Consider the following 26,777-nt stretch of genomic DNA (forward strand, 5'->3'; position numbering starts at 1 on the left):
TGTGTGCAGGCGTGTGCGTGTGTGTGTTTAACAGCATCGCTTTAGAAACTTTCTGCACAAGCATTTGTGCACCGTTTTCTGCATGACAATGAGACTTCCGCCGGAAGAACGAATAATACTTTGAACGTAATAAAATCTGTGTCGCATTGCATGTTACGAAATAGGATCTGCCAAACAAGACAGTCTGAAATATGTTTCAAACGGCGCCGGTTGATCAAAGAAAAGATGTTCCTTTCGTCAGTTTTTATTGTTCTTCTTTATTCTATCTGTACATTAAGTGTCACCGATCAGACACAACACGTTTTCAGCGAAACGTATTCGATTAATTTGATTAATTGTCCGAACGATAAAAAGTGTACATTTGTCGAGCATTGTCCCGCTATTCTGAATTTAATGAATCACAATCTACTGCCGATTCATAGGTAAATCGGTGTAATGCTGCTTTATAAGAAATTGGAATATAAACGAAATCGATAAGAGACATGATTTAAGCTTTTATTTTAAAAATTAACGTAGATTTCGACAAGCGATTTGTGGTTACGAGAACATAAAACCAAAAGTGTGCTGCGACGTGGATAGCAATATGATGAACTCATTTTTTACCCAAAAGGATGGTGCATCTTTTACGAGATCGAATCTAATTCCAGAATGTGGCAGGAGCTTCGTTCATGGTGATGTTAACTCTATAGGAATGTACCCTTTTGTTGCCAGAATTGGATTTAAAAGTAAGCCAGAAATGAGATATTTATTCATACAAACGGTACATTTATTAATTAATAATAGGTAATTGATGTTTCACAATTTTGTCATAGGTAACACAGGGCAAATAAAGTATCCTTGTAACGGTGTAATTTTGAATCAGCGCACGATATTAACTACTGCCAGTTGCGCACTTGCAAAGTCTAGTATTTATCAATTGTGAGTACTCTCATCTTTTAAGGTAAAACTTCGAATAGATATTTCGATGTTTTAATAGGGATTCTGTGCTTGTTGGTGAGTTTAATACTGATACTGATCCTGATTGCAATACACAGAAAATTAATATATCGTACGTGATAAAACATCCCAACTATCGATCTGATACTTTTGCGAATAATATAGCGATGTTACGTTTAAAAGAATCAATACAATATACTGGTAATTATTAAAAGATTCTTCGATTTTTTATATGAAAAATATATCGATCAATGTGAGTAAGATTTTTACCTTTGTTTCAATACTAAATAATTAGTAACGGCACAACCTGTGTGTCTTTTACCAAGAGATGGATATGTAAATGTAGGAATGAATCCTATTCTTGTCGGATGGGGTAAGCTGGCAAGCCAGAAAGGTAAAAAGATTACGTACAACTCAATGAAACAGAGTGTATTTGTAAGGAAGTTAAAAATATTGAAATTTTATCGAAGTGAACACTTGTAAGCAACAATTGCTGAAAATGAGGATTGTATCGACTGAAGAATGCATGAATTATTACAACCAAGGATCAACAGTCGAATTATGCACGATAGGGGATGAAGAGCCATGTTCAGGATACAATGGAAGTCCCCTTTTATTTAAATACGGCGATACATATTTCTTGGTAAAACTTTATATATTTAACGTTTCATGAAATTTTACATTTGATTATTTACAATGAAATACATTTATAAAACTACAGTTATATATATATATATATATCATTTTTAGTTAGGCATTTTATCGTACGGTTCCGACTGCAGCATGACCAACAACTTCCCCTCAGTCTTCGTGAATATACAGAAATACACAAGATGGATTCTAGAAAATTGTTGATTGTACATTAAGAGGTTAGTAGCTTATTTAATATTGTATATTTTAATAAAACATGTATTACCACTTTCTTACATATAATTTCTTTGGACAAAATTCTGTTATTTATGCTTGAAAATGTTTAAATATTTTCCACGGGTCATCTCCTTCGCCTCTTCCAATCCCAATTGATACGCCATATCGTGTAACTTTTTTACTTCAGATATTAAACCACCCATTGATAAATTTCCGAGTTCTAAAATAAAAATCATCATATTTTCAGCATAATAAAAGATATTCTGTATGAAATTGTGTTTCTGGATGTAAACTTACGATGTAATTGATTTATGTCATCAGGTGTGAGACCAGCAGCCCAAGATGACGGTTCTGTTTGAGGTGAATTTTGCGCTACGAATTCATTTACACCTGGAACTTCATTAATTGTTAATATATATATGATATATCGTAATTCTTGTCCAGAGTAGGCTATAAAATTGTATAGAATATACTTACTTTGCTCAGGCCATAGGTCAGGCGATGCTCTATCTAGTTTCTCTAAACTCATAAGGCTTTCTTCTACACAAATTAGATCTATAAATGAAAAATATGTGAATGTCTAAGAAATTTATTGTTACTTTATTTAAGGGTATGTTAAATATATATACCTGATTGGTCCGTTGGATCTTCTGTAGTCATTATGTTCATTGGATCCGTGTTACCTAACCTTCGTTCAAATTTAATATCCGAAATGAAAGTAAAAAAGCAAATATTTACAAAGACGTAGGAATGTACTTAATACAAAAAATATGAAAATTAGACAGTTTTCGTTACAATTATTATGAAATAAATACAACATGTACAATATATTATACAATATTTACACGTTATGTAGCTTGAAGAATTGGACCCTGTTTTGCCGCTTCTAATAGTGGCTCCACCGATTGCGTTTCTTGTTGCGTTTTCCTTAATTTGTTGCGTTCTTGACGTTCAATATCACGTTCTACACCTAGTCGAAGCTGTCTTCTGTAAAAGTTATGGAAATATACATTATAAAATATTTCAAAGGCTAACGTGCCGCGAAATACAACTTTATCGTGTAACACGGATCGAACGCTCTAATCAAATTAATTTACATTTATGGTACATGGATTAAATATATTTAAGTTGTACTTTTAATTCAGAAAAAAAAAATAATTAGTTGAAACTCTTTATAATATAAAGATCGAACAGAATGATCGACGTTATTAACTTTAAATAGTTCGGTAACTTTTTATTTGAACTATGGTTTGAAATATTGACTTAAAAAAGACATTTGAAGAAACATATTTTTGCTCTATCTATCGTCACAACACGTAAAAAGGAAATAAAAATATTTGTATTTTGTATTGTATAGTATATTTGCTGTTAAATGTTTAACGATGAGTCCATGTTACACGATGGTAATTTTGTACATAGAATACGTTGCTTACGCATAACCTAACAATATAAGAATACTTTGAATTACCTCTCAGCTTCTTGTTGATAATGTACATAACCTACCATCCATGCTGTCGTTGCACAACATAATGCAAAAGTAGTTTTCGCAGCAAGTGACATAATATCCTTCTCGCTATTTTTTTTTAATATCCTGTGCACTTTTACATCTATAAGCGATTATATCGAACGTATATTTTTGTTCACATGCGAGAATGCGATATATCGAATGTACGTAACGAATTATCTATTTCGATTCTCGAAAGTACGAACGGTAGTTTTGTGAAAAGTGCATAGTGCAAATTCTCTGTGAAAAATTGTGATAGTCAAGAATAACTTCGAAGCCGGATGCTGTAAAATGTAAGTAAGACGTTCTTTCGATATATTTTTTATTATTTTGTTATAATATTTGTTTTATAAGTTGTTATCGTTACATAAATGATGAAATAGGTTTCGTTGTTCTGAAATTGTATAATTTCGCCATTTTAACGTATCGAAATAAATTTCAAACATACGAAAAATTAAAACTTCCCTTTCAATTAATATCAATTGAAAGTAGAACGATTGTTATGTTTTTTTTTTTTGTGAAATGTATAAAAAGATAATTTAATTTAAGGATTTATTATCGACAGGAAAGTCGATTGCTAGACAGGTACCTAATCTTGCCGCGAGAGATCACATCCAGTACGTCGTACGTTTCGAAACGATAAAATATTTATATTTATGTATAAAACTTATTGTTACAATAATTAATGATACGAAAGAAAGATGCAACGAAAACGGTTATATTAACAACAAGTGTTATAGATAATTCTTATCGATCGGTGACTTAATATTTATAAACTTCTATTCAAATTCCATCAAATCATCTAATTATACTTCTTCATAGAAAAGTCTTTTTAAACAAGAAAGTTATTTCAGACACTTACAACTATAATATCCATAATAGCATTTCAAAATGTTTCACATATACATAATATACAAAAAATCCTCTATGATATGTATTTAAATACTATCAGAAATCGCTGTATTTTAAATGCTATAAATTATAAGACCCAAAATCATATCTGCTGTTTAGTTCAGATACTCGAATTTATCCAGAAAAAGTTATCAATACTATAAATTTCCATCAGAAATGGTTCAAAATCTGTACCAGAGTACATATATTCCATCTTTCTTGGTACATACTCTTGTTACTTGAGAAGGGACGATAATCCTCTCGTGACCACGCAACCATATGAAACGTAATTGGGACCGGAAGGAATCTGATGATGCGGAAGGGTGGAGACGACGACGTAACCGAGATATAGGGTCCGTTCTTATCTACAGAATACAGGCCACGTTTCTCTACCTCTCGGCATTCCACATCTCGTAAGTTATATCACGAGTTCGGAAACACCGTAGGACACTGTATGATGAATCGACCTCGTTGCCCTTTTGTCCGCCCTTCAGATAAATTCCTTATGTCCCTTACACTTTGCTATTTGCATATTCGAAAATTGAATTATGCATCATTCTTGACGACGCAATTCTTTGAGAGTATTGATCATTGGTTATTGCTGCAGCATCGCACTTCTTCCATTCTTTTGGATCTGACGTACTTCTCTATGGTTTTAAAGAATAATTTATATAAAAATAATTTGCAGAATAGAAATCCTAAATGCTGTTATAGGTGTTTTAGGTTAACGTTGAATTAGGGTTGAAGCTAGTGTTGTTGTACGTTGTTGTTAGTGTGTTTAGATGTTTAGGGCTCTCAGCTCCTTACACATAAAACGCGAAGCTCAAAATATTCGTTTAATTTCGATTCCAACTTCATTATCAACTCCTATGCTCGAATACCAGCAAACTGAAATTTATAACCTTTACAAAAATGCCGAATCACGGAACGAATATCAATTATTGAATATCGTATTACATCACACGTAGAAATGTTATCAATGTTACCTCCCTCTCTCTTTCTCTCTCTCTTTCTCGTGTCCAAATTTTAAATATCAAAGAAGATTTGAAAAAGAAGAGGTCGCCTAGGTGCAGCTAGCGTTCGTAGACTTCCTAAGAAGTTCTTCACCTTAGGAAGGGACGCGTGAGAGAACGGTTTAGGATATAATTATCGAATTCCGTTGGATGGCTGCTGGACACAGGGGCCCCGTGTATCCTTAGTGTGAACTTTACTGAACTTATATAATGCATGCGTAAGGAGAATGGACCACCCATGTAGAGAGGTCTCTCTCGACGCGGCCTCGAGTACCCTTAGGAGTCGCGCGCGGACCAAGTACTCCATCGGAACGAGTAGTCGCTTGGACAGCATACCGGGTAGAATATGACACCAGGTATGAGAACCAGCTTTTTCTAGCAGTCGAATAATATGCATCGTGCATGCTCGATGGATCCAGTGACGATTCGGTTTCCGAATGCCGGGTTACGAGTCTCTTTTGCTTTGGAATACCTAAACATACAGTTGAATATAATGAATTTGATGAATGATGATTTCGACTGATCGAGATTCGCTGAAAATTGCACTTTTCTTTAGTCTTCTTGTCTGTCTTGATCGAAGGCTCGTTTTACGTAACATTGGAATTTATTGCAATTTAAATTCATTTGCAAGGAAATGGCAATTGAAGTTTTCTTATCAATATATTTGAAGTTTTCGTTCTTTAGATTCCAAACTATCGAATTAGTCAAGTGCAGTGAATTTGACGATGATTCTGGCCGCTTGGAATTTCTGGTAATTCTGCAATTTCCAAGTAGCAGTGTCCGAAGCTTTTCTTCTTTAGACTTCCTTTCAAAATCGATCAAATTAGTCCGTTGGTTTATATTTCTGGATACTCGAGAGATTTACATAGCGAAATGGAAGTTTTAGTTTCAATTGGAAAGGACGAAGATTATTGTGAATTCATCTTACACTACAAAGAGTTATGAAATTTCAAAAATAACATATAAGCGATGTTAATGTTCGTTATTGGATAAGATTTGCAAAAGTTGAGACCAAAGTCTACAAAGTAGAAATTTTGTTGTAAGAATTCTTGCAAGAATCAACAGGCATTTCAAGCGTCGACCTAAACAAGATAATCGAAGCGGCTAGGAACGAAGCAACTGGAACCTTGGTATTTTTACATTTAAATCGAATGAAAGAATTCTCAGCTAAAAAGAGTTCATTTGGTAGTTGGGCGTTTATTTTATACGCCCGGGACACATAGTATATCAGATAAATCCGTAGAAAGCGCAGCGGAATGACGAGTCGTGATGCTGTTCCTTCGTGAAGAGCAGTAGAGGCCGAAGATTTCAGGTCAGTCCGTCTCGAGAGCATAATGCATCACAGTACGGGAAAGAGTTGTGTAAACGAACTTTCATGAACTTCCGAAAGTAGTCGCTTTTTTTCTCCTCCCTCCTTTCACCCCCTCCTGCTATACTCCTTTTGCTGTTGATGTTTTCGCTAAGCATTTCTGCACTCTTACCACGGTAGGCTCTGTCTGAAACATATTTTCAAAATTCTTCTCGTTCTTTAAGTCCGCCTGTTATCCCTCATTCGCCAATTTTAATTCTTCGATGACTTATGGTCAAGCTTCGTTGAAATTAGCGTCGAATTCTGTGATTCTATCCTTCGTAGTACCACTAGATACAAATTTCTATTAGGTCACCCGAAAAGTTTCTTTCGTTTTATAAGGAAATAATGGATGCACTATATTTTTCGTTTTATATTATTTTATCGAATCACGTACGATCCATTTTGTTCTATCGAAACAAAGATCACAACGTTCGACAGATTAGGTTTCAAAAGACGGGTCTGTAAAAGAAAGACACTTCTCGGACAACCTAATACAATCTTAAAATTTTGTTTTTCGTCAACAAATTACGAGTATCTATCTGTATGAAAATATTTTTCTCTCACCAATTATATAATTTTGTACTTATTTTCTGCTACTGGCGTCCGGATAGTCTCATCAGTGTTGGAATCTTGGTAGTGAGAATAATAAAGAACAACGATGCTGTTGAAAGTCACGTCGTTATTACGCGGCATGCAGATTCGAGAGTGTGTCGATAATAAAAATAGGACTGGAAATTCTTCAAATTTTGTTTTTCGTCAACAGATTAGAAGGATCTATCTGTATGAAAATATTTTTCTCTCGCCAATTATATAATTTTATAATTATTTTCTGCTGCTGGCGTCCGGATAGTCTCATCGGTGTTGGAATCTTGGTAGTGAGAATAATAAAGAACAACGATGCTGTTGAAAGTCACGTCGTTATTATGCGACATGCAGATTCGAGCGTGTGTCGATAAATAAAAATAGAACTGAAAATTCTTTAAACTGAGGCTGTGTGTGGTCCGCAAGAGGTGTTAATCGAGAGACTCGCTACTGTCTTGCTTCTAACCGGCCCTTCAATTAGTATACATCTTCTACCTTCTCTACACATGGTACAGGAACTCTCGTGGCCCGGCCGAATTCACTAACCTCTCTGTCTCGAATGAAAGAAAATAAAAAGACGAGAAAGAAGAAGCTGCTGTTCTTGGAATTGCGTCGTTCCTTCACGATTTCAATCGATTTTCTCCGTGGAAAGTGGTCAGCGTCGAACACTTTGATAGAAAGAATCGAATGTATAGAATAGAATTACATGTTTGTGGTGGAACTTTTATGCTCTTTGGATTTCGCTTCAAATTGCTAAGTATTTTAAAGGCAACGATAATAATTCGGTAGTGTTGCACCGACATAAAACGTAACGTTAGATTTCGTTCGAATTCACCGAGGATCAAAAGTAACTAGAAACAAAGGTAATAATTTGGTAACGTTGAGTGGCCAGTGTGAAACTGGATTTTATTTCAAGTAGAAAAAACTGAGTATTTTAAAGGTAAAAATAATTGTTGGATAGGATAGAATTTTTACGGGGTCGTGAAAAGAGCGTTCGAATCATCGAAATGAATTCCCTTTCTCGATATATTTGACAAATTTTCTGTTCGATATGTGTCAGAGTATTGATTCCATAAATAGCGTCACTGTGCAAGGATTTTTATATTTCTCTGCATTTTTTCTTTTTTTTTTTTTTTCGTATTTAGGTGTCATCCAGAGTCGCATTCCAACAGCAACTTTGACATGAATATTCGATGAGCAATTTAAGTGAACACCGTTGACAATTGGCACTCATTGAACAAGTTGTACGCAGAAACGCGCGTACGTCGCTCATAAATATTAATTTACCGTCTTCTAGTCGATGCTCGTCGTGTGGCCGGGGACACGAGCTCGATCTTCTGCGTCTCGAAATTTTTCTTGGTAGAAAGGTTTAAAAGAGTTGGCGGAAAAGATCAAAGAATTAGACGAAATAATGCACAATTGCCTTGTGCTCGTTTCATTCCATTAGAAATGGATTATTAAACGGAACCGATACAGCGTCGATTATTAAAGACGGTTATTCGCGTACTTTGAGAAGCTGGAAGAATTGAAAATACGTATTTTTCGTATCTAAGATGTACTCGACTTTTTCGTACTCGAAAAAATCTGAAAAATCGGTCCATCGATAACAACGATATTACGGTGGAATGGAAAAGTCGACAAATAAAGGAAAGTCGTAAAAATGTCGTTGGACGAAACCTCGCGCACGCACGCAACACACGAAAACCACCGAGCTCGATCGTAGAGGCGAACCTCTACGAAACACCGCGCCACTGAAACCGCTAAATTACCCAAATCTGACCCTTTCGCCGCCGAAACAATCGCTGTTTGATCCAGCTGCAGCCGATCATCCCCTGGCAACTGAAACAGCCTCGAAAAGATCAGTGGAAAGAGCGTGCTCGAGTTGGTCTATCAACACGAATCCATGAGTCACAAAAGTCAGTCGCGGGCTAATATTTGACGGGGGTGTGCGGCTTTCCAAAGAAATTCCGAGGTGCAAAGCGAATCCAACGCAAACCGTTTGAATGAACTTGCCTTTTTGTTATACTTTACCACCTGTCGCGTGTGTGCGCAAGAGGGGCGGCGGCGCGAAGACGGGGATGCAAGAGAGAACGAACGCGAGAGACAGAGAATGACTGGAACGAGCAGAGGAAAGAGGGAAGAGGAGGAGGAGGAGGAGGAGGAGAAGGCAGGGGGGAGGGAAGAAAGAAAGAAAGAAAGAGACACACGGAAAGCTGAGGGCTGGGTGAAAGGGTGAAGGAGGGGGCGAAAGAGAATGGGTAGAGGGTGAACGGAGGAACATGTGGTTCTATTTGTAAAAACAAAGTTTGCGCGGGACAAACACGGGCAGACAGTGGCGGGCCTAGTCGGCTTCCAGGTAAAAGCGCAACAAAGACTCGATTGCGTTCCGTTTCACTCGCTCTGATTCCTTTTTGCCTACGGTTCACGGTTGTCGTTCGTCCCGGACCCCGTGTACCCAACCCCCTTGTCCAAGTATGACGGCTGTTGACCGATCTTTGCGGTTCCAACGAGCCTTCTTTAATTAACCCTTCGATCTTGGAGCTGTTTCGCGATAGAAATGTCATGACGTACGAATTGTACGAGGGTCGCGTGACACAGTTACGACGAGTCTATTTTTATCGATCAGCTGACTTTTCTGTCATTCGATGGTTGAAAAATGGTACTTTACCGTGAAATAGCTGGAAAAGGGAATATAACGATAAACTGAGAGATGCGAGCGTTTCGAAGATAAATGGCAAATAGACGAGAGATTTTTTCGTATTTATGGGAAATTTAAAAACATTAAATTGCGCAAAATGAACGTAATATAAAAATATACAGAGTCAGTCGATAAGTACTGTATCGATAATTTCAAGGGATTATTCGAATTGATGCAATTTTATTTTCTGATGCCTTATATTCTTCTGCTTCTGTTAACACGATCTTGAGCTTTTTAAATAGTATCGTATTAGGCTGTCCGAAAAGTCTCTTTCGTTTTATAAAAAAATAATAGACGCACGATGTTTTTTTGTTTTGTAATAGTTTATTGAATTATGCACGAACGTGATAATAGAAATAGAAGGAGATGGATCATATCTAATTCGATAAAGTAATATAAAACAAAAATCGTTGTTCATCTATTATCACCTTATGAAAGGAAAGAAACTTTTCGGACAATCTAATATATTTTCTGTACCATTAGTGGATTCAGCTGGACGTTCCATGCAACAAAATATTGGCCTATTTATATCGAAGAAACATTAGTTTGCCCGATATCCTAACTTCGATTTGCCAAAGTTAATGTACGACAGACGAAGAAAGACGCTTGTGTTTGCGTTGTCTCAAGGAGGCGACAAAAGTATATCCCAAAAGCATATCCCATTTCGTTTAATCCGAAAATCAAATGAAAAGTATTTGTTGACGCAGAAGTGGCCGAGGATATGTTGAATTTTAAAATTGCTCTTCTGTAAAACACGAGAAATGTGTCTTATCGTGTTCTTCGCCCGTGACCTTCCTACGTACAGTATTGCGCCTATTGTGGACTTTTATGGTGAATGTTTTATGACATTGATGGTTGATTGACATGTTGATTGCAACCCGGAGGTTATTCCTGACTGCTGATGTTTGGAATTTATCGAAGTATTAAATTTTACGAATAAATAAAAGGTGAAAATATTTGCGAAATTTTTTATATTTTTATTGTACTACGGTAAAAGGGTAAAATACTAAATGCATCATAAGTCGCTTAATTATTTAATACATATATTTAATATAAATATATGTGCATAGATTGCTTTCAGTTTATTTTATGGATTATTTTAGCCATCCATTTTTATAAATTCAGTATGTATAAAAGATATATTATACATATTTTTTAACAAGGTTGTTGTAAACTGTCCAATGTATGTATATGCATGTTGAAATATTATCGTGTTGAAATAAGCGACAACTTTCTAGCGTTATGGACGAAACGTACAAAATTCAAGCAAATTGGTGTATTAAAAAATGGGTTAAAAAATTGAGTGAACTGCGCGATCTGTCAAGAATAAGAGATAATTAGTTACTTTTGGCTTAAAAAGAGTCCATCTTTTTTCATAGTTTGATCTATTTTATTATTTTTTTATTCTATTCGTTGCATTAGATGATCTATGTCTCTTTTCGTAAGCACTCTTTTCGATAGCACTTCTTCTTCTCTATCTAATCTTTATTTGTTCTTGCATTTATATCGAAGTATTTTAAAGACGAATATCGGTAAATTTATTAATATCGCACTTGGCACATTCGCTAAGTTAACGAAAGTATCGATTTATCGTTCTATATTCGCAGAAAGGCTAAATAAATAAGAAAAGAAATTCGTTTAAATTGCCATTACCTAATAATGTTCCCTTGAATGAACGCAGCAAAGTTTCCTAACGGATTAGGGCTGCCAGTACAAAGATGACTAAGGAACAACGTTGTTTGATGTGGACGTGTTGTCGAATGGCTCGTCAACAGCGGTGCAACGCGCCAGCTTTGTTGGTTTATATTCTAGGAGCAATAGTTTAAGGAAAATATTTGTCAACAGTTCGCTGATTGTTAGCTTAAACACTGAATATTCGACAGTGTTTATGATTGGCTAAGAATAGTTCAGAATTTCCGGTTAAAGATACCTTTTGCGATCGTTAAATGCATATTAATGTCTCCTATATATGTACGTGTAACTTGTACGTACGTTAACGCGTGTCTCACACGTCCTGTTCTTCATTTTCCAACACGAGCTTCGTATTACGCTCTGGCAAAGCAAACTTTTTAAGTTTCTCTCTATTCGTTCAACGTCCTTTTTAATCGGCGAAACCTCCTCTTTCTCCACGTTTTTTTTTTTTTTTTTTTTTGATAAATTTCGTTTCTCGATTGGCTTCAGGAAAAAAGATTCTTAATACCGTAATACTCGGCAGATACTTGCATTTTGACAAATTTATAAAATCCCGAAGAACCCTATCCGAACGTAGACGTCTGATCCGGAAGAGTAACGGAATTCGAACGAATCCTCGTTCGTCAACTTCTCAAATCACAACTTCTTCCATCTTCGAAATCATCGAAGAACCCGGCAGCTCCTACGAACCGTTCGTCTAGGCTATCTGTTCAAGGACGGACAGGTTCATAGGCCGTTTTGACGCGAGAATGAGAAAACGGAAGAGAAAAGAACGTGAACGAGAAGGGGTGCAGGCACGGAGGATGCGAACGCGGAGATGGTGGTGGTGGCGGTTGACGGTGGTCGACGGTGGTTGACGGTGGTGGTGTATGCCGCGACAAATATTTACCTGTCAACACAGAGAGGCTCGCACTACCATCCCGTTCCATCCCTTCGCCGCAAACGACATGCATATCCAAGCGAACGTTTGATGGCTGGACTGGAGAGTTGGGGACGAAGGGAGCAGAGGAGAGAGATGGGACGTCGCGAACGGAGCCAAACGAATCATAAAAGAGGCCGATTGAGAGACAAAGCGGAATAGAGAGGAAAGGCAATGACACGCGATAAGAACCGAGAACTTGATTTTCACGCGAGCCTCGGCTTTATCATCGGTGGAACGCGAGTTTTCGGCCGATTATACGGTGTTTCAGGAAAGGCTTCAAAGGAGGTACGCAACCACGAAGACCTATCCTGCAGGGTACATGTAACATTTTCTTTCGCCTACGAAGGCGAAGGATGAAGGCTTTTGTGGAGAACTTTAAGCTGCGCCTTTACTCTGTGTTCATCTCTTTCCATTATCCGATTGCATATCCAGGGGAACCTTATTCGCTTTATTAAACAGCGGCAAATGTGACTAGAACGTAGAAAGTAAACTAAACGGACTTGAACAAAAATATCTACGATAGATCTAGTCTAAGAAGAATATGTCTATTAAGAGTTAATAACAAATTAATAAGATAATAATAATGTAAAGATCTTAGTCGGACGTTAAATCAAATCAAAGGACTAATCGCATCTATCGAAGAATTGATTCTATCGTACATTCTGTTTTCAGGTCGAATCAAAAATTTATTTCAGTTTTATCAGCAAAGAAATGTTAAAACTTTCTAACACGAGTCGATCTCCTGACCAGTTGGAAATGTTAGGAACTTGTGGAAATTGATTTAACTTGGCGATCATGGGTCACGCGAGAGGTTCAATTTTATTTCCAACTTAAATTCGAAGTTCTCGAATTCGGTTGCAAGAAACTCGTGCAGAATTTGCAATTACAAATTTTCCGGTTACGTGTATCCGGCAGTTTATTCAAAAATATTTCATAAGTGTATGTAGAAGCACAGCAGTTACCGAGTTAACAGGGAGTTGGTGTTCTACGCTCTTTGTTCAACGAAAGACAGGCCAATGTTGTAGATTAATTTGGACAAGCCACCGAAAATGTAACCGCGTTTACGTGCAAGGGGCTAATAAATTAAAAAGCTCGCTTCCTGGCTCCCTTCGCTGTAATTTTTCCTGTCCAGCACGTTATGTAATTTTAACGCACCAAAGACGAACAAAATTGGCAACTTAAAAATCAATACCGCCTTCAAAACTTCTTCATGTAGTACGGCTTTACAGTCGATATCATTCGACGTTACACTTTATCAACGACCAAATTAATTAGGAACTACGAACTAAAGATAAGCAGAAATTCTGCAAGAAATCTTGCTGTGCAACAAAATTAATTACATCTCCTCGTACACGCTCCACCCGATTATAAATCCCAGAATTTTCCAATGTTCCTTTCTGGACAGATGCAAGTTTCGCAAGAAACTTTGCTCTACGCGCAATATTACGATCGAATACAATATTCGATCGTTTTCAAATTTTCAAGTATCCAAAATTGTTCGAACTGCAGATAAAATTATACCTTGCGTCTGAACTATAAAACATACGAACAAATTTCTCCATCTCTTCCAAACTCTGAAACCTTCGAAATATCTTAAATCTCAATCCTCCCACAAACGCTTCATCAAATCCGCACTACAATCCTCAACATGCCTCCTATTCTTTACAAAAATATGAAAACATTCCACGAATCGATATAATCGAACGAATATCCCTCCCTCCACATCGTCGTTCGCGAAATCACCCTGTAACCGTGCGATGCTTGCTTAAAGGCCGCTTTCAGCCGGCTGTTAAGCGAACGGAGCCTAATCGAACAATTTTTCCGGCGCATTTCGAGTTTGTTGCGGATCGTGGGTACACAGAGGCAAAGCGGATCGCGGCCGAGATTCGGTTGCTCGAGAGCGATGCAAAAGGGGGTGGCAAGGGGATGGAGGAAACACGGTGGAGGAAACGATGGCCACCTACGATCCCTCGCTCGTTCGTTCATTCACTTATTCACTCTCCTCCCGTTTCTATTCTCTCCTCTCTGTGTGCTTTTAATTTACCGGGCGGCAGGCAAATGTTTGCGCCACTCCCCCTCGATCGTACGACCATCTCTTTCTCTCTTTCCACCGTATTCCATCGCCGCCTCCTCCTCCTCCTCCGCCGCCGCCTCTTCGTCGATTTTCCTCCACCTTTTGCCTCCTACGCCGTTTCCTGTTCGCCCTGTCTCGCTTTCTCCGCGATCGTTCTCGTGTACAGCCCCTTGGCGAGCCACCCTCCGCTCGCTCCTCGAATATATTGACCGACTCTGACCATTCTGATGCTCGCGGGGGTGGTTCAACGTCGATGGTAATCTAGGTAATACGGCGAGGTCACTTATCGAGGAATCGCTCGCGGTGCCGCTTTGAAAAAAGCGCAAACCGATGGCGGGACGCGGCGAGGGGGTTGGTCAGAGGTTTCGTTCGGTTCGTGCATCCTCTTGTAGCTATGAATATACGTGTATCGTGTAGTGGACAGTCGAATTCGCGTGCTTTCAAAAGCGCTTTGGTTTTCGTCCGTTTTTTATCCACTTTTCCCTTTTTTTCGTCTCGTTCCCTCGTGGAGGGAACTTTGGCAGAGCTTTAGTTCAGGGGTGGGAATCGGTTGGTAGGGTAAATTGATAGGGTTTTCGACATAGGTGATGGTACTAGGAGAGTACATTTTTCAAAGAGGAAGGTTTTCTTTCCTTTTTTATTTTGTTTATCCCTTTTCTGTTTTAATTGCCAAGCTTTCTGAAAGTTCATTGGCAAACTTTTCAAATTTTTGGAATAAGGAAACGAAATAGCTAATGCTACTAGAATAGCGCATTCTCAATGAGACGAGTTTTATCTCTTTTTTCATTTTTCTTTAATATTCTTCTCTATCGAAAACCTGTTTGGCGGTTAATTGCGTCTTTTATACGTTTTAGAATGGTTGACGAAACAAACGATGTTACTGGAACGATACTTACTTTCTCGAAAGACGATAGTTTCAGTTCTTTTATTTTCGTCCTCCTATCACTTTTGTTTTTTAATCGCGGAACTATCTCGATGCGAATCGAAAGATTCGTAATATCAATGATCGTTTATCGATTCGATCGTTTCGGACGACCTTGCCAATCTTTTGGCAATAGAAACGCAGTGAAGCAGTAGTTGCGATTAATTTTTCCTTTTCGTTTTTGTAATCGGCAATTTTGTAATTCGAATCGTACAGGTTCTATACGACAATGTTTATTGGGGTTCTTTAAGGGCAGCAAGCGGCCGATCGGCGCGCCACTTAATGTATTTGAAGAGCACCGCATAAAGGTAGATTTGCAGAAGTTAGGCGAAATTTTATTGGGCCGGTAGCCGAGGAATAATATTGACAGGGGAGACGTAGAAACGAAATTGAGTCAACATCGGGTAATGGGAGAGTAATGCAATCTTGGGAATAAGAAAAAAAAATGAGACTGTGTATTACACTGAAGTGGGGGTTATATAGATTATAAAATCGATTGCGAGTCAATAAATGGAATCCCGTAGGCGAAACGAAATTATTAATTTCTTAATATTACAAACGCTGGTATCTGATAGATCGATAACGAGACGAGAAATATATTAACATATTACCTACAACGCTCTGTTTCTCCATTAGAAGAAATTCTTTCGTTCTTAATGTGATATCGGTTCTTTCATATCCTGCAGTTTTCCTTTCTGCAAGTACACACATTACCCTTTTTGAGATTCGTTTCTTGTAACAGTCGTAACACAGATAAATCACCGTTTACTGTTAAAACTGCAAATTGGAAAGTTGCAGAAAATTTCCAATTTTAACACGAATATTGAAATTCTAATGAACAAAGTGTAACAATCGTCGGAAAGAAATTAAAGCGATTGTTGAGTATTCGTAAAAGCTGGAACACGATGCTTATTTCCGAACATCCAATTCTCACCAGCCACTTTCCTCCAACAACCCCCTCGAACTTCCCCTGTCGACTACCAAGCATACCGACCAACCACCACCCTCCGGCGAGCTTACTTTCTTGTCCAATCTAAATTCCAATAATCGTCCACCTTTGGCCGGGAAGCCGTGTTTCGGCGCGCGATAAAACGACGATGGCCGTCGGAACAGAACGGTATCGGCGCGCGGCGGATTTCGGTTAAGGCGCGTGTGCGCGCGTTTCACTTGTGGCTTTTAATAAATGGTATAAAAACGAGATCAAATATTTAACCGGGAAATATTTGAGCGAGTGCCTATTATTACAGGGTAGTCGCGTAGCATAGATATCTGGCCGCAACCCCATGGTACCCCGCGCCATTCCGTTTATGCCTGGCAAATATACCTAGTTGTTCGTTAGATATATGTAGGAAAGAGAACAGAGGAGATACAGGGTATCTGTGTGTCGATTTAAAGCGACACCAGCAGAGTGCCTCTCTACTTTTCGCCCGCTCTCTCTTTTATTTCCTTTCTTTCTCTCTTTCCCCTCTCTTTTTTAATTTAAACATCCTTGCTCGATCGCTTGCCCGCTCACGTCCAAGTGTTCTGGCTAATTATCGCGATTCTCGGATATTACATTGAATAATACATGGGAAATTTCGGACTGCCTTCGACGTTTCCTCGGCACGTTGCCTGAAAAATTTGTTGCAAATGAATTGCATGGAAATACGTACTTGTATGTTAGGATAGTTGGCAAATAGTCTTTCTTGAGTGATTAGGTTTTCCTTCGTTGTCTTTTAGCTTCGATAGAGAAGTCAATTATTATGCTAGATGTCTATATGTTGCATTAGGTTTTCCAGAATGTGTCTTTCTTTCGCAAACGTGTTTTTCACAACAATGCATCTTTATACAGGGTGGTTGGTAACTGGTGGTACAAGCGGAAAGGGGGTGATTCTACGCGAAAAGAGAAGTCGAAAATATAGAATAAAAATCTTTCGTTTTAGGCTTTGTTTTCGAGAAAATCGACTTTGAATTTTCGCTCGGTACGCGTGCACTTTGTCGCGTCTCGTTATAACGGATCTCACTGTCGAGATCGTTGTCTCGATGGAAAAATTAAAGAAAAATGAAAAAACATTTTTGTTCTATATTTTCGACTTCTCTTTTCGCGTAGAATCACCCCCTTTCTGCTTGTACCACCAGTTACCAACCACCCTGTATAAACGTGAAACCAAGTCTGTGAAATGTCGCGGTGTTTATCTCGACGGAACAAAATGGATTGTACGTAATTCGAGGATCTCATAAAACGAAAGAAACTTTTCAGACAACCCAATACTAGTAGAGATAGGAATGTGCCTTCTCACGATCTATGGTGGTATCCTTGTGCACGATAAAAATAAAATCGATTATATAAAAATTGTCTTTACGATATTATAGAACGATTCCATTTCGACGATTCGATTTCATCGAATTCCGGTATTCAAAATTCATAATTTCCAAAAGCAAAACCTTTTACTTTTCGAAAATTACTTTTGGTAGATTTCTGCACGCATCCTATTTGTCTTTAACGCGTTCATTAATTATTCGTGGACAACGGTCGTTACACGTTGTCGGGCGATCTTCGTGTTCCTCGCGTCGTGCTGCTTCCGGTCACGTGGCGACGAACTACAAAACGAGAGGGTCAAACGAGTGGCCAACGTTTATCGAAGGTAGCCGCGTGCGGAAGACGCGTAATTACACGACACCTTACGTTCTACCGTACGCTATTTGCATCAAATTTTCTTCGAACGTGCAAACATGTCCCTGGCCGATAATTACAGCCCATAAATGTACTGTTTATTCGATTGTGCGTGAGGTTCGCGATGGAATCCTTCCACCTTCCCACGAAATGGACGACGTGTTCGTCGCCTCCACTTCGTTCGATAAATTCGAGCAATAAGCAAAAGCGGTAGTTGTTCTTAGATTTAGAACAACACGTATAAACCATTGATCTCTCGATGTAGCTATACAAAATGAATCAAATGAACCGAAGCAGATATAATCTTTAGATCTGATTAAATTTCGTAATTTAATTAACTAATCGTAATTAACTAATTTCCTTACATTTATTTAAATAAGATTCGATGTTTGCCGACAATTCCTAAGGATGAGGCAACAAAGAGTACGTGCGAGTTATCAATTCGTCGTCAGATCCACGTAGGCTGCCATGGTTTCCCGAAACTCGACTAGGGCCGCGCCATAAAGGCGCGTTATTCGTGGTGAGCGCGTCAGTGTGTAAATCACGTCTCTGAAAGTCGGGTTTATTAGCGACGAGGCGACGACCGGCGATGTTTGCCTGGCAATAGAACAGGCCGGAAAGAAGAGAGGATCACGGAGATCCTCGAGATCCTCTGTCGAAACGCTCGTGCGTATCGCCCTCCAATAACTGTCGCCTTTGTGTGCACGCCGAAATTATGTTCCAATAAAGGTTTTACGGGGCTGGGTAATACACCGTGTCTCGTTAATTGCACCCGATACCGAGCAACATGGTGTTGATGGTGTTGGAGCCAAAGATGCTCGTTCATATCGTTCGATTTCAATAATTCCATCCACTTCTTAAAGAACAATGAAACTTATTTATACGTAATATAGCTAGATGCTGATTAAAAGTTTGTTATTATTTGTTATTATTGTCGTTCTAGTATTTTGCGCTGTTTTATGCACGCGTGAACGTATTTGAGGATATATCAATTGCGGAATTAAGTATTTAGTTTTCATATAATCGTTATAATGGAATTGAACAATTTCTGCAACAGGAATTAAAAGGCAGATGCGCACTAGTACACTGAAACAGGATAATTTCTCCTATCGTATACATATAATGGAACGGATTAACGTTACTTCATCCTGATCGAGATATCGTGGAGGATTTTTTGTTTCAACTGCAACCATCTTATAGCCCATTGTGCCCGGATTTCTATTTACTCGAAGAGAATCGCTATTTCTACGATATCCTGTGTACCGGCAAATATTTTTCTGTCAACATTAGCGCTCAAGAGAGCTCCCCGTTGTCATCGAGCGATATCTAAAGCTATTTCGATGTCCTTAAGACTTTCAATTTCCTTCAAGTACCTTCTTCCATCAGAAAGGAGAAAAAAAATAATAATAATAAAATAGGACAAGAATTTTCGATTAAATGTTGCTACATACATATCACACTTATGGCTAGGAGCACGGTGACTTAAGTCAGCCCACCGCTGGGTTTCTTATATTAAAAATATCAGTACATCTCTTTCGAGTCATAAAAACGTATCGTGCTAATTACAACTCGCTATTGTATAACTTTCACCAGTACGATCAATCCAACGATAAATTGTGCCAATCGCCGAATCGTTTAAAGGAAAAAGTACAAAGTAGAAACGGAAAGGAGGGGGATACTAATTCCACGTATCGCCACGAGGCGGAATTACTTTTTGACGAATTTAATTTCAAGCTTAATTAATCGTGACGACCGTACGGGCAGCGCGCGCACGGGGATCCCAAAGACGCTCCAATTAACTTTAAATTCCCGGCTTGCCTCGTAATTTCTCCGCCGTGTGGCTCGACACAACCCCACTCCTCTTCCGAACCCCTTCCCGTCGCTTCTCGGATGGACGAACGTAGAAAACAGAGGCTCTTGAAAAACCCTGGAAAATTCTGCGATACTCCGTTCGAGGGGGAAAAAACCAGCTCTGCGAGGAAGAAAGAAAGAGCCAGAGAATAAGGAACGAGAAGCGGAAGGAGAAGGAGGAAACGACGGAAGATCCGGTCTTTGAACTTCGTCTAGCGGAAGGCGGATGATTGTACGCTGTCTTTGAAGCTGGTTAAACTCTCTCTTTCTCTCTCTCTCTCTCTCTCTCTCTCTCTCTCTCTCGAGAAGGGCGAGACAGAGGAGGACAGAGAAACGGAGGATGGAAGGAGAAAGGGGTGGAAAGAGCCGCGAGTGAACGAACAGTAAAGCCACCCTTTGAGACGAACCGGTTAGAAGATGAATTCGAACGCTGGCTGAGAGAGGGTTCCAAGGGGCAGAGAGGGTGGTTACAAACACGAAGATGGTAAAAGTTTATTAATTAGCTAGAATTAAGCGTGGCCAAGGCTGGCGTTCCGTGCCGAAGTTCCTCGCAGCAAGTGGAAACTGAAGGAAGAAAACGGAAGGAGGAGGTGCGCAACTTTTATCCTGCTGGATCTCGTTGTCCTGCCATCGTGGCGATTCGCATCCCCTTCGACCGGCTAATCGACCATTCCGCCGTAATTCGCCGTTATTTTTAAGGTGTAATTGAATATTGCAGTAATAGATGGCAGAAGGGTGATAAGATGGTTGATTCTTTATTAACGCTGATTCGATTTGGTCGAGGGTGAAGGTTTCAGTGGTTTATCGGTTTAATTGCGGGGAATTCGAGGGGATGGACTTTATGTTGAGAATAGAAACACTTGAAAGGTGTTGGGGATGGTTTGTAAGCAAAATCATTTTTACAGTGAAAGCGCCTTTACAATAAAATAAATTAGGGGGAGATTGAGTGGTAAATAATATTTCGCAATAATCGACTTCACTGAGCATTAGTCTTTTACTTTCGTTTTAACTATTCGAAAAACACTTTGTTTAGGTGAAGTTTCTAGTAACACAGAAAATAACAGATTTAAGCTCGTTAATAGAAGCATGCTTCTCAAATTAAATTTTACTTTCATGGATTTTCATAGAGCGCATAGCTCTTCGATGTAACGTTAACGAAGATATATCTAGATGTGGCATCGCAATGACATTTTAAAAAATTTTAAAAAATCCAACATTTTTCACTCCTCGTCGTTCTTACGATCGACTAACAAGCTTCAAACTTTCCTTAAAACTAAAAATCCAAGAACAAGTTTGTTTCCAAAACTGGCCACGTCCGTTGTTTCCATGTATTCCGTTCAACCCCCGTTTGATCGCATCCCCCGAGCCCGTAAGTGCAGCGTAATTCGTCGTACCAAATAGGCGAGGCATGAGAATCGTTTGGTCGCACGGAGGCACCGCTTATTCATATTTAATTCGCTCGACTCGTCAGTTGTACGTCAAGGGGTAGTCGCGAGCGTGAATCGTAGGGGTTGGTTCAGCCAGCGGGCAAACGTGACCCATTATGCCGCGTTTCCGGCCGACTTGCTCTCATTGCCCGCTCATCATCGTCGATAATTCTCGTAAACTGCGCGTCCGGCCCCTCGCAATATTGTCCTACGCCGATATTTTAACGAGGTCGACCCATCAAGTCATAATTCCAGCCCAAGTGTCCGTGTTTATGATAGTAATTTTGTTAACGAAGTTGTGCAACGATGCTACCTAATGATTCTCTAACGTTTTGGAAAAGGTGTCGTTGAAGGGTAATTTGGTATGTTTGAAGCTATTAGTGGGTAGATTGCACAAGGGTTAGGATAGGGTGCTAAATATTAATTATGTAGACAGTTTGGTATGTTCGTGATGAAGGTGTTTGAATTGATAATTTTGAGTTGGCGTTTCGAATGGATGTCTGGAAATGGAAAATCCAAATGTTGAGCGATTATTAGGGCTCTTCAGGTTCCCTCACTCCGGAAAATCTCTACAGATGGCGCCAGCGAAGTCGCTTCATAAGCGCCGAATGATAGCATGATCAATACAAGATGTACAATTTCGAAAGTACCAGATTCTTCGTGAAACCTGACCGCACCTTTGAAGAAACTGATACTCGAATATTGCTTTCGGTACGGTGCAGGCTAATCTTCAAACATGTCACTTCGTAAATTTCAGAAAATCTTCCTTGAGGATCAATCTGGTCACTCCAGAAGAACGACAAACACGATCGAGTCCCCTGTCCTCCAAATTCTAGATATCGTCAAACTTCTGTCGCAATCCCCGCTTCATAAAAAAACCTTTCTCGCTACTCCATAGTATTCAACGCAAAAGTTCAGCTTTCTTTTTCAAAAACGGTCGGATCATCGCTCGATCTTTCTGCAAACTTCAAGAGTCTCAGCCAGACGCGACCCAACCTCCGTCGCGATGTACGCAAACGGTGGTTTCGGCGTCACGGGGCAGTTAAGGTCGACTTAAATTCATAAAACGCGCACACGCGCTTTCACTGTCCCGGCGCGGTATTCTCTTTCTCGGAACGGCTTGATGCCACGAGGGTGAATAACGGGCGCTGTAGTCCTCCTCGTCGTGGCGTCGTCGTCTTTTCCAAACAAGAATTTGCACTCTCTTCGTTACCATGGCCAGGCGTCTCTGCAAACTACAGTGAGCGGGAACGGTAAAGTAACGTGGAGTAACGCAACGTATATACACGAAGAGAGAGGTGGGCAAGGGGGGAGTGGATGGTTGGGTGGCGGGTGTATACACCCTGTTGGAGCCCCGGAGAGTCTCGACCAACCCCGGAAGAGGCCAGAGTCCCGCGCGATAGACGAAGACGGAAGGACGCGGGAGCAGAGGGAGCGGCGGGGTGAGAGAAAGGGAGAAAGAGAGAGATTTGCAGGCCCGTGGGTTTGTTTGACTTTACTTGCAGCTATGTAATTGAATATTATACCAGGCCGCCTCGTTGGAAGGGTTGAAAACTCTTACGAAAAGGGAAGGGCTCCGGGGCCGAGGATCCGAATGGTGGACGAGAGATAGCCCAGAAAAGCTTCGGGGGAAGGGGGATGCTTGATGGAGTGGTCCATAAGAGGAACCAGAAAATTAACTGAAAATCTCACGAAATCGCAAAGGACCTACCGTGCCGCCGTGGGGTGTGTTTACCCTTTATTATACTCGCGCGCATCTACCCTTCTAACGCAGACCGCTTCTTCCACCCCCGCGTTTCGCGTCCGGAACGTCGAGCTTCTTTTGAGTCCCTCGAGCTGGCTTTTCCCTTCTACCGTTCAAAAATCTTATTGTAAATTTTGGATTTTACTTCTAGAGCTTGGATCCCTTTGTACGTTGTGGTCGTAGCTATGGAAGTCGATCCGCTGTTGTTTGATTTGATATTCTGTTCGGATGGAAAATTGTGTCGCGACGAGTCCTTCTGTAAAGCTTCTGATCCCCTAATATTGAAACTTTCCTTCGTTCGTCTATTATGCCGTTTGCACAAAATTCAGAAACCTTCGTTTTACGTAACGATTCAATTATCATCGCAAGCAAAGATCTCGAGTTTCGAGCCTCACAGAAATTCGTCACGAAGATCACATGCCGAATATACTCGTTCACGCTTATGTTCACGCTCTTCAATAACCGTCAACAAGTCCGAGTCATCGACCACACTTCACCGGTATCCTTCGTTAAACCACACTACCTAAATACGAGTACATACATCTGCTACTCTAAACTATCTCCTTAGTAGTTCCACGAAAATATCCAGTACTTCGTTCTCCATGAGTACAACTGGTTTACCAAAAGGCATTTTCAACCGGCTCTTCCCGGCTACCATACGTCCACGCTAAAAACAAAAATACTCCGGCAAGTACGACTGGAAAGCATCGTAAGGAACAACAGGAACGAGACCCAGAACCGCGGATTCTACCCCTCGGGAGAGATGAAACTCGAGAAAAAGAGAAAGCGAAAGAGAACGAAAGAAAGAGACAGTGGACGGTAGAGGGGAAGAGGGAGAGGGAGAAGAGAACATGCCGCAGGATGGTTGGTATACAGTAGCGCGTACAATCCGCTGGTCGATGGTGCGGCCCGTAACGCCCAGCTACTGCGCAACCAATGCGCGAGTCCACCATGTTTAATGCTGCGAATTCGCTCACCCTCCGAGGCGGCTCGCCCTCGTCCCTTCTAGCCTCTCGCCCGGCATGCTGGTACCGACCCTAACCTCCGTCTGCTCGTCCTCCTATCCCCTCCGTGTCCTGCCCTTTCTGCCCTTCCCTCTCCTAACCCGGTCATCCTTCTTCAGGCTTTGCCTCCTCTGCAACTTCCCTTCTCCTCGTTGCGGCTCTTCTTCAACAGCGATCCGTGCACTCGCTCGCGTCCTCATGACGGACAACAAGTTCTCATGTACACGCGGCTGAAACCTCATCGGCTATACGACATCCCCTATTCTCTCTTTTGCCTAAGACCATTTTCCTCTGGATCGTTCATTTTTCAGCCTGGACCGCTGTTTGGGTTGCTTCGAACGCCTTCATCTTTTGGCTGCATTGTATTAATTCGACAGTCGAGTCGTCGGTTAATCAGAAGCTTCGCTAGTCGTGGAATTATAAGTTAACGGAGACATACAGTCGGGGACGAAGATAAGTGGACAAAGACCTTCACTGGCAGTGAAAGCAGGCATCAATTAAATTTAATCGAACTCTCTCTCTCTCTCTCTTCTCTGGTATTAGCGTTAGATACTTAAGTCTTCTTCATTACAATGTTGTAGATATCTTCTCGGGGACGTTTGATGGAAAATTTTAAAATCCTGCTATTCATCTCACATTACGATACTTCCTCATACATCTTCCATCTTGACTTCATTTCTTCATCTTCGTCCCATCTCTTCATTTCTTTGCTACAAATCCAATAGCCTAAGTACAGTGCATCTTCGATGTATTTAACCCGTATAATCCACTCGACGAACGTGTCCCGATACCAGAGCATCAAGATTCTTTTTCCAAAAGAACCTTGCTAACACCAAAAAAGAAAAAAAGAGTGAACTGCCGGATGAGAAAGAGTCGCGCGGGCCATGGAACTGGATCCAGCCGATGTTGTAACGCTGCATAATGATTACCGATGTATTTAGGTATGGCTAGGTCGGGCTATTGACAGAAGGTACGTTGATGGTGCCGCGTTTGTCGGTTCGCGAGGAGGGTTGGCAAGGAAGAGGGGTGGATGGACGCGCAGAGAGTAGGCACGGGCCGTGGGCGCGTGGGTGACAAAGGGGGTGGCCGAGTCAGGGGGTTGGTAGCGGTGGATCGAGGCCGTAGGGTGGGCTAGTACGGAGAAGCACTAGTAACGAGTATTTGCAGGCCGGCTCGATGCATAGTTAATGATTTGTCAACCGAACCCCCTACTGGACCACGCCGAACCTGACTAGGCCATACATTATAACCAGCCAGATATACCGGGTGAGCCGCGGAAGCGCGTGACCTGTAGTGCACGCGCCACTTCCGCTTACAGCCAGCCTGATCAAAGTGTCGCGTTTGCTCTACCCTGTTTGCCACGGCTCTGTTCGTTTCCTATGAGCCAGGAACCATTTTCATCGAGATAAAAAGCGTTTCGATTCGTGATCGTTTGGTTATTCGTTGGACAGGCTGATGGTAGGTGTTGAGCGAAAGGAAAGTTGATTCGTTCGCGATCAAGGCTAGGAGATGGGATATCGACGAGACTGTGCAACATTCTAAGTGGTGGAAATTGGAAAATGGGAATTTTGGAGCAGATCTGCTCTGTATCTCATTCTTAGAGTGATTAGGTATTTTAGGAAGACGGTTTTGTTTGGGGTTAGGGATGGAAATTATGTCGAGAAGTTTAGCGAGGCAAAGGGTGACTGTAGGAATTAATTTGTGCAGTTTTTTCTTGTAAGGTTTAAAGAAGCTTTTAATTAAATTTGAGAAATTTTTGTTGGTTAAATTTGTTGAAGTAATTACTTCAAGAAAAACTCTACATCTTTACTTTTGTATATCCGTGACCTGGAAACCGCTGTTACGAAGAGAATAGAATTTAAGGAAACAAAAGATTTGAAATACCGAAATGTCCATATTATTGTACCCTTGAATATAAATTATGTTTTGGGTTATGAGATCTATAAACGAAAGACCTATAAACAAAAATAGATTTCTATTGCTGTTTCTTGTAGCCTTCAGCTAGAGCTACATGGTTAACTTTCTGGTAATAACCTTTGTCATAAATTTATGAACGTGCTCCCTATCATAGCTTCTTCTACTGTATTGTAACACTATAAGAATGAGGATCTGGATCAACATACACTATACACTATACCTATACCTATATTTATACCTTTATTTATTTCAATATATTTTCCTATTACAAATTCATCCTCTCGTTATTCTATCAATCAATCTCAACAAAATTAAAGAGTTACGTTAGTTAAATATCGATGGGGTTGTAGAATATTCAATGTAACGACATGGAAATGATAGGCTAATTTAGAATTTTGAAGGAGATTCGGTGGCTAAAATTTTGTGTAATAATTTTGGGAAAGGAGTTAGTTTCGATTGAAATTGTTGATAATTTAACGAGGCAAAAACTGGTAATTGAAATTTATTTATACGGTTATCTGTATTGTGTTGTTATGAGAAAACTTTCAATCAAATGGGAATGATGATTAAATTATGAAGTTATTAATAATAAGCCAGAGCCGAATAAAAATAATTTTCCGCGTAACGAGTTGAAAAACTGAACAAAGTTACCAATGAAAACATTAAAACTCATTTAATATTCCGTTAAATTGATATCGGAACGGACGTCCGCGATTCAACGCGATACGC

At 40.0% G+C, this 26,777-nt stretch overlaps 2 protein-coding genes and 1 long non-coding RNA gene across 7 annotated transcripts in view; 2 read left to right on the forward strand and 1 right to left on the reverse strand.

The window, feature by feature from the left end:
- The first annotated feature begins 86 nt into the window (after positions 1–86).
- LOC117158909 (venom protease) lies at positions 87–2,462 on the forward strand. Its single transcript, XM_076621382.1, has 8 exons — positions 87–422; positions 517–725; positions 813–918; positions 977–1,137; positions 1,232–1,330; positions 1,407–1,579; positions 1,687–1,805; positions 2,125–2,462. The coding sequence occupies exons 1-7, from the start codon at positions 151–153 to the stop codon at positions 1,789–1,791; spliced, it is 1,125 nt and encodes a 374-aa protein (XP_076477497.1). The 5' UTR covers positions 87–150; the 3' UTR covers positions 1,792–1,805; positions 2,125–2,462.
- On the reverse strand, positions 1,573–2,731 carry lin-52 (DREAM core complex component lin-52). Of its 5 annotated transcripts, none has more exons than XM_076621389.1 (6): positions 2,649–2,731; positions 2,433–2,491; positions 2,281–2,358; positions 2,101–2,193; positions 1,864–2,023; positions 1,573–1,776 (listed from the first exon to the last, which is right to left on the reverse strand). In XM_076621389.1, exons 2-5 carry the CDS (start codon positions 2,470–2,472, stop codon positions 1,890–1,892), a joined length of 345 nt encoding a protein of 114 aa, XP_076477504.1. In that variant the 5' UTR covers positions 2,473–2,491; positions 2,649–2,731; the 3' UTR covers positions 1,573–1,776; positions 1,864–1,889. The 5 variants fall into 5 exon arrangements, with proteins under 5 accessions (XP_076477504.1, XP_076477503.1, XP_076477500.1 ...); XM_076621388.1 differs by having other exon boundaries at positions 2,101–2,199; XM_076621385.1 differs by having other exon boundaries at positions 2,101–2,358.
- Positions 2,732–3,498: 767 nt separating this feature from the next.
- Positions 3,499–26,777, forward strand: part of LOC143303151 (uncharacterized) — a 46,219-nt gene continuing 22,940 nt past the window's right edge. Inside the window, exon 1 of the long non-coding RNA XR_013059167.1 lies at positions 3,499–3,600. This is a non-coding gene — a long non-coding RNA (uncharacterized LOC143303151). The remainder of the gene's footprint in view (positions 3,601–26,777) is intronic.

Source organism: Bombus vancouverensis, chromosome 9 (assembly GCF_051014615.1).
Source record: "Bombus vancouverensis nearcticus chromosome 9, iyBomVanc1_principal, whole genome shotgun sequence".
Lineage (NCBI taxonomy): Eukaryota > Metazoa > Arthropoda > Insecta > Hymenoptera > Apidae > Bombus > Bombus vancouverensis.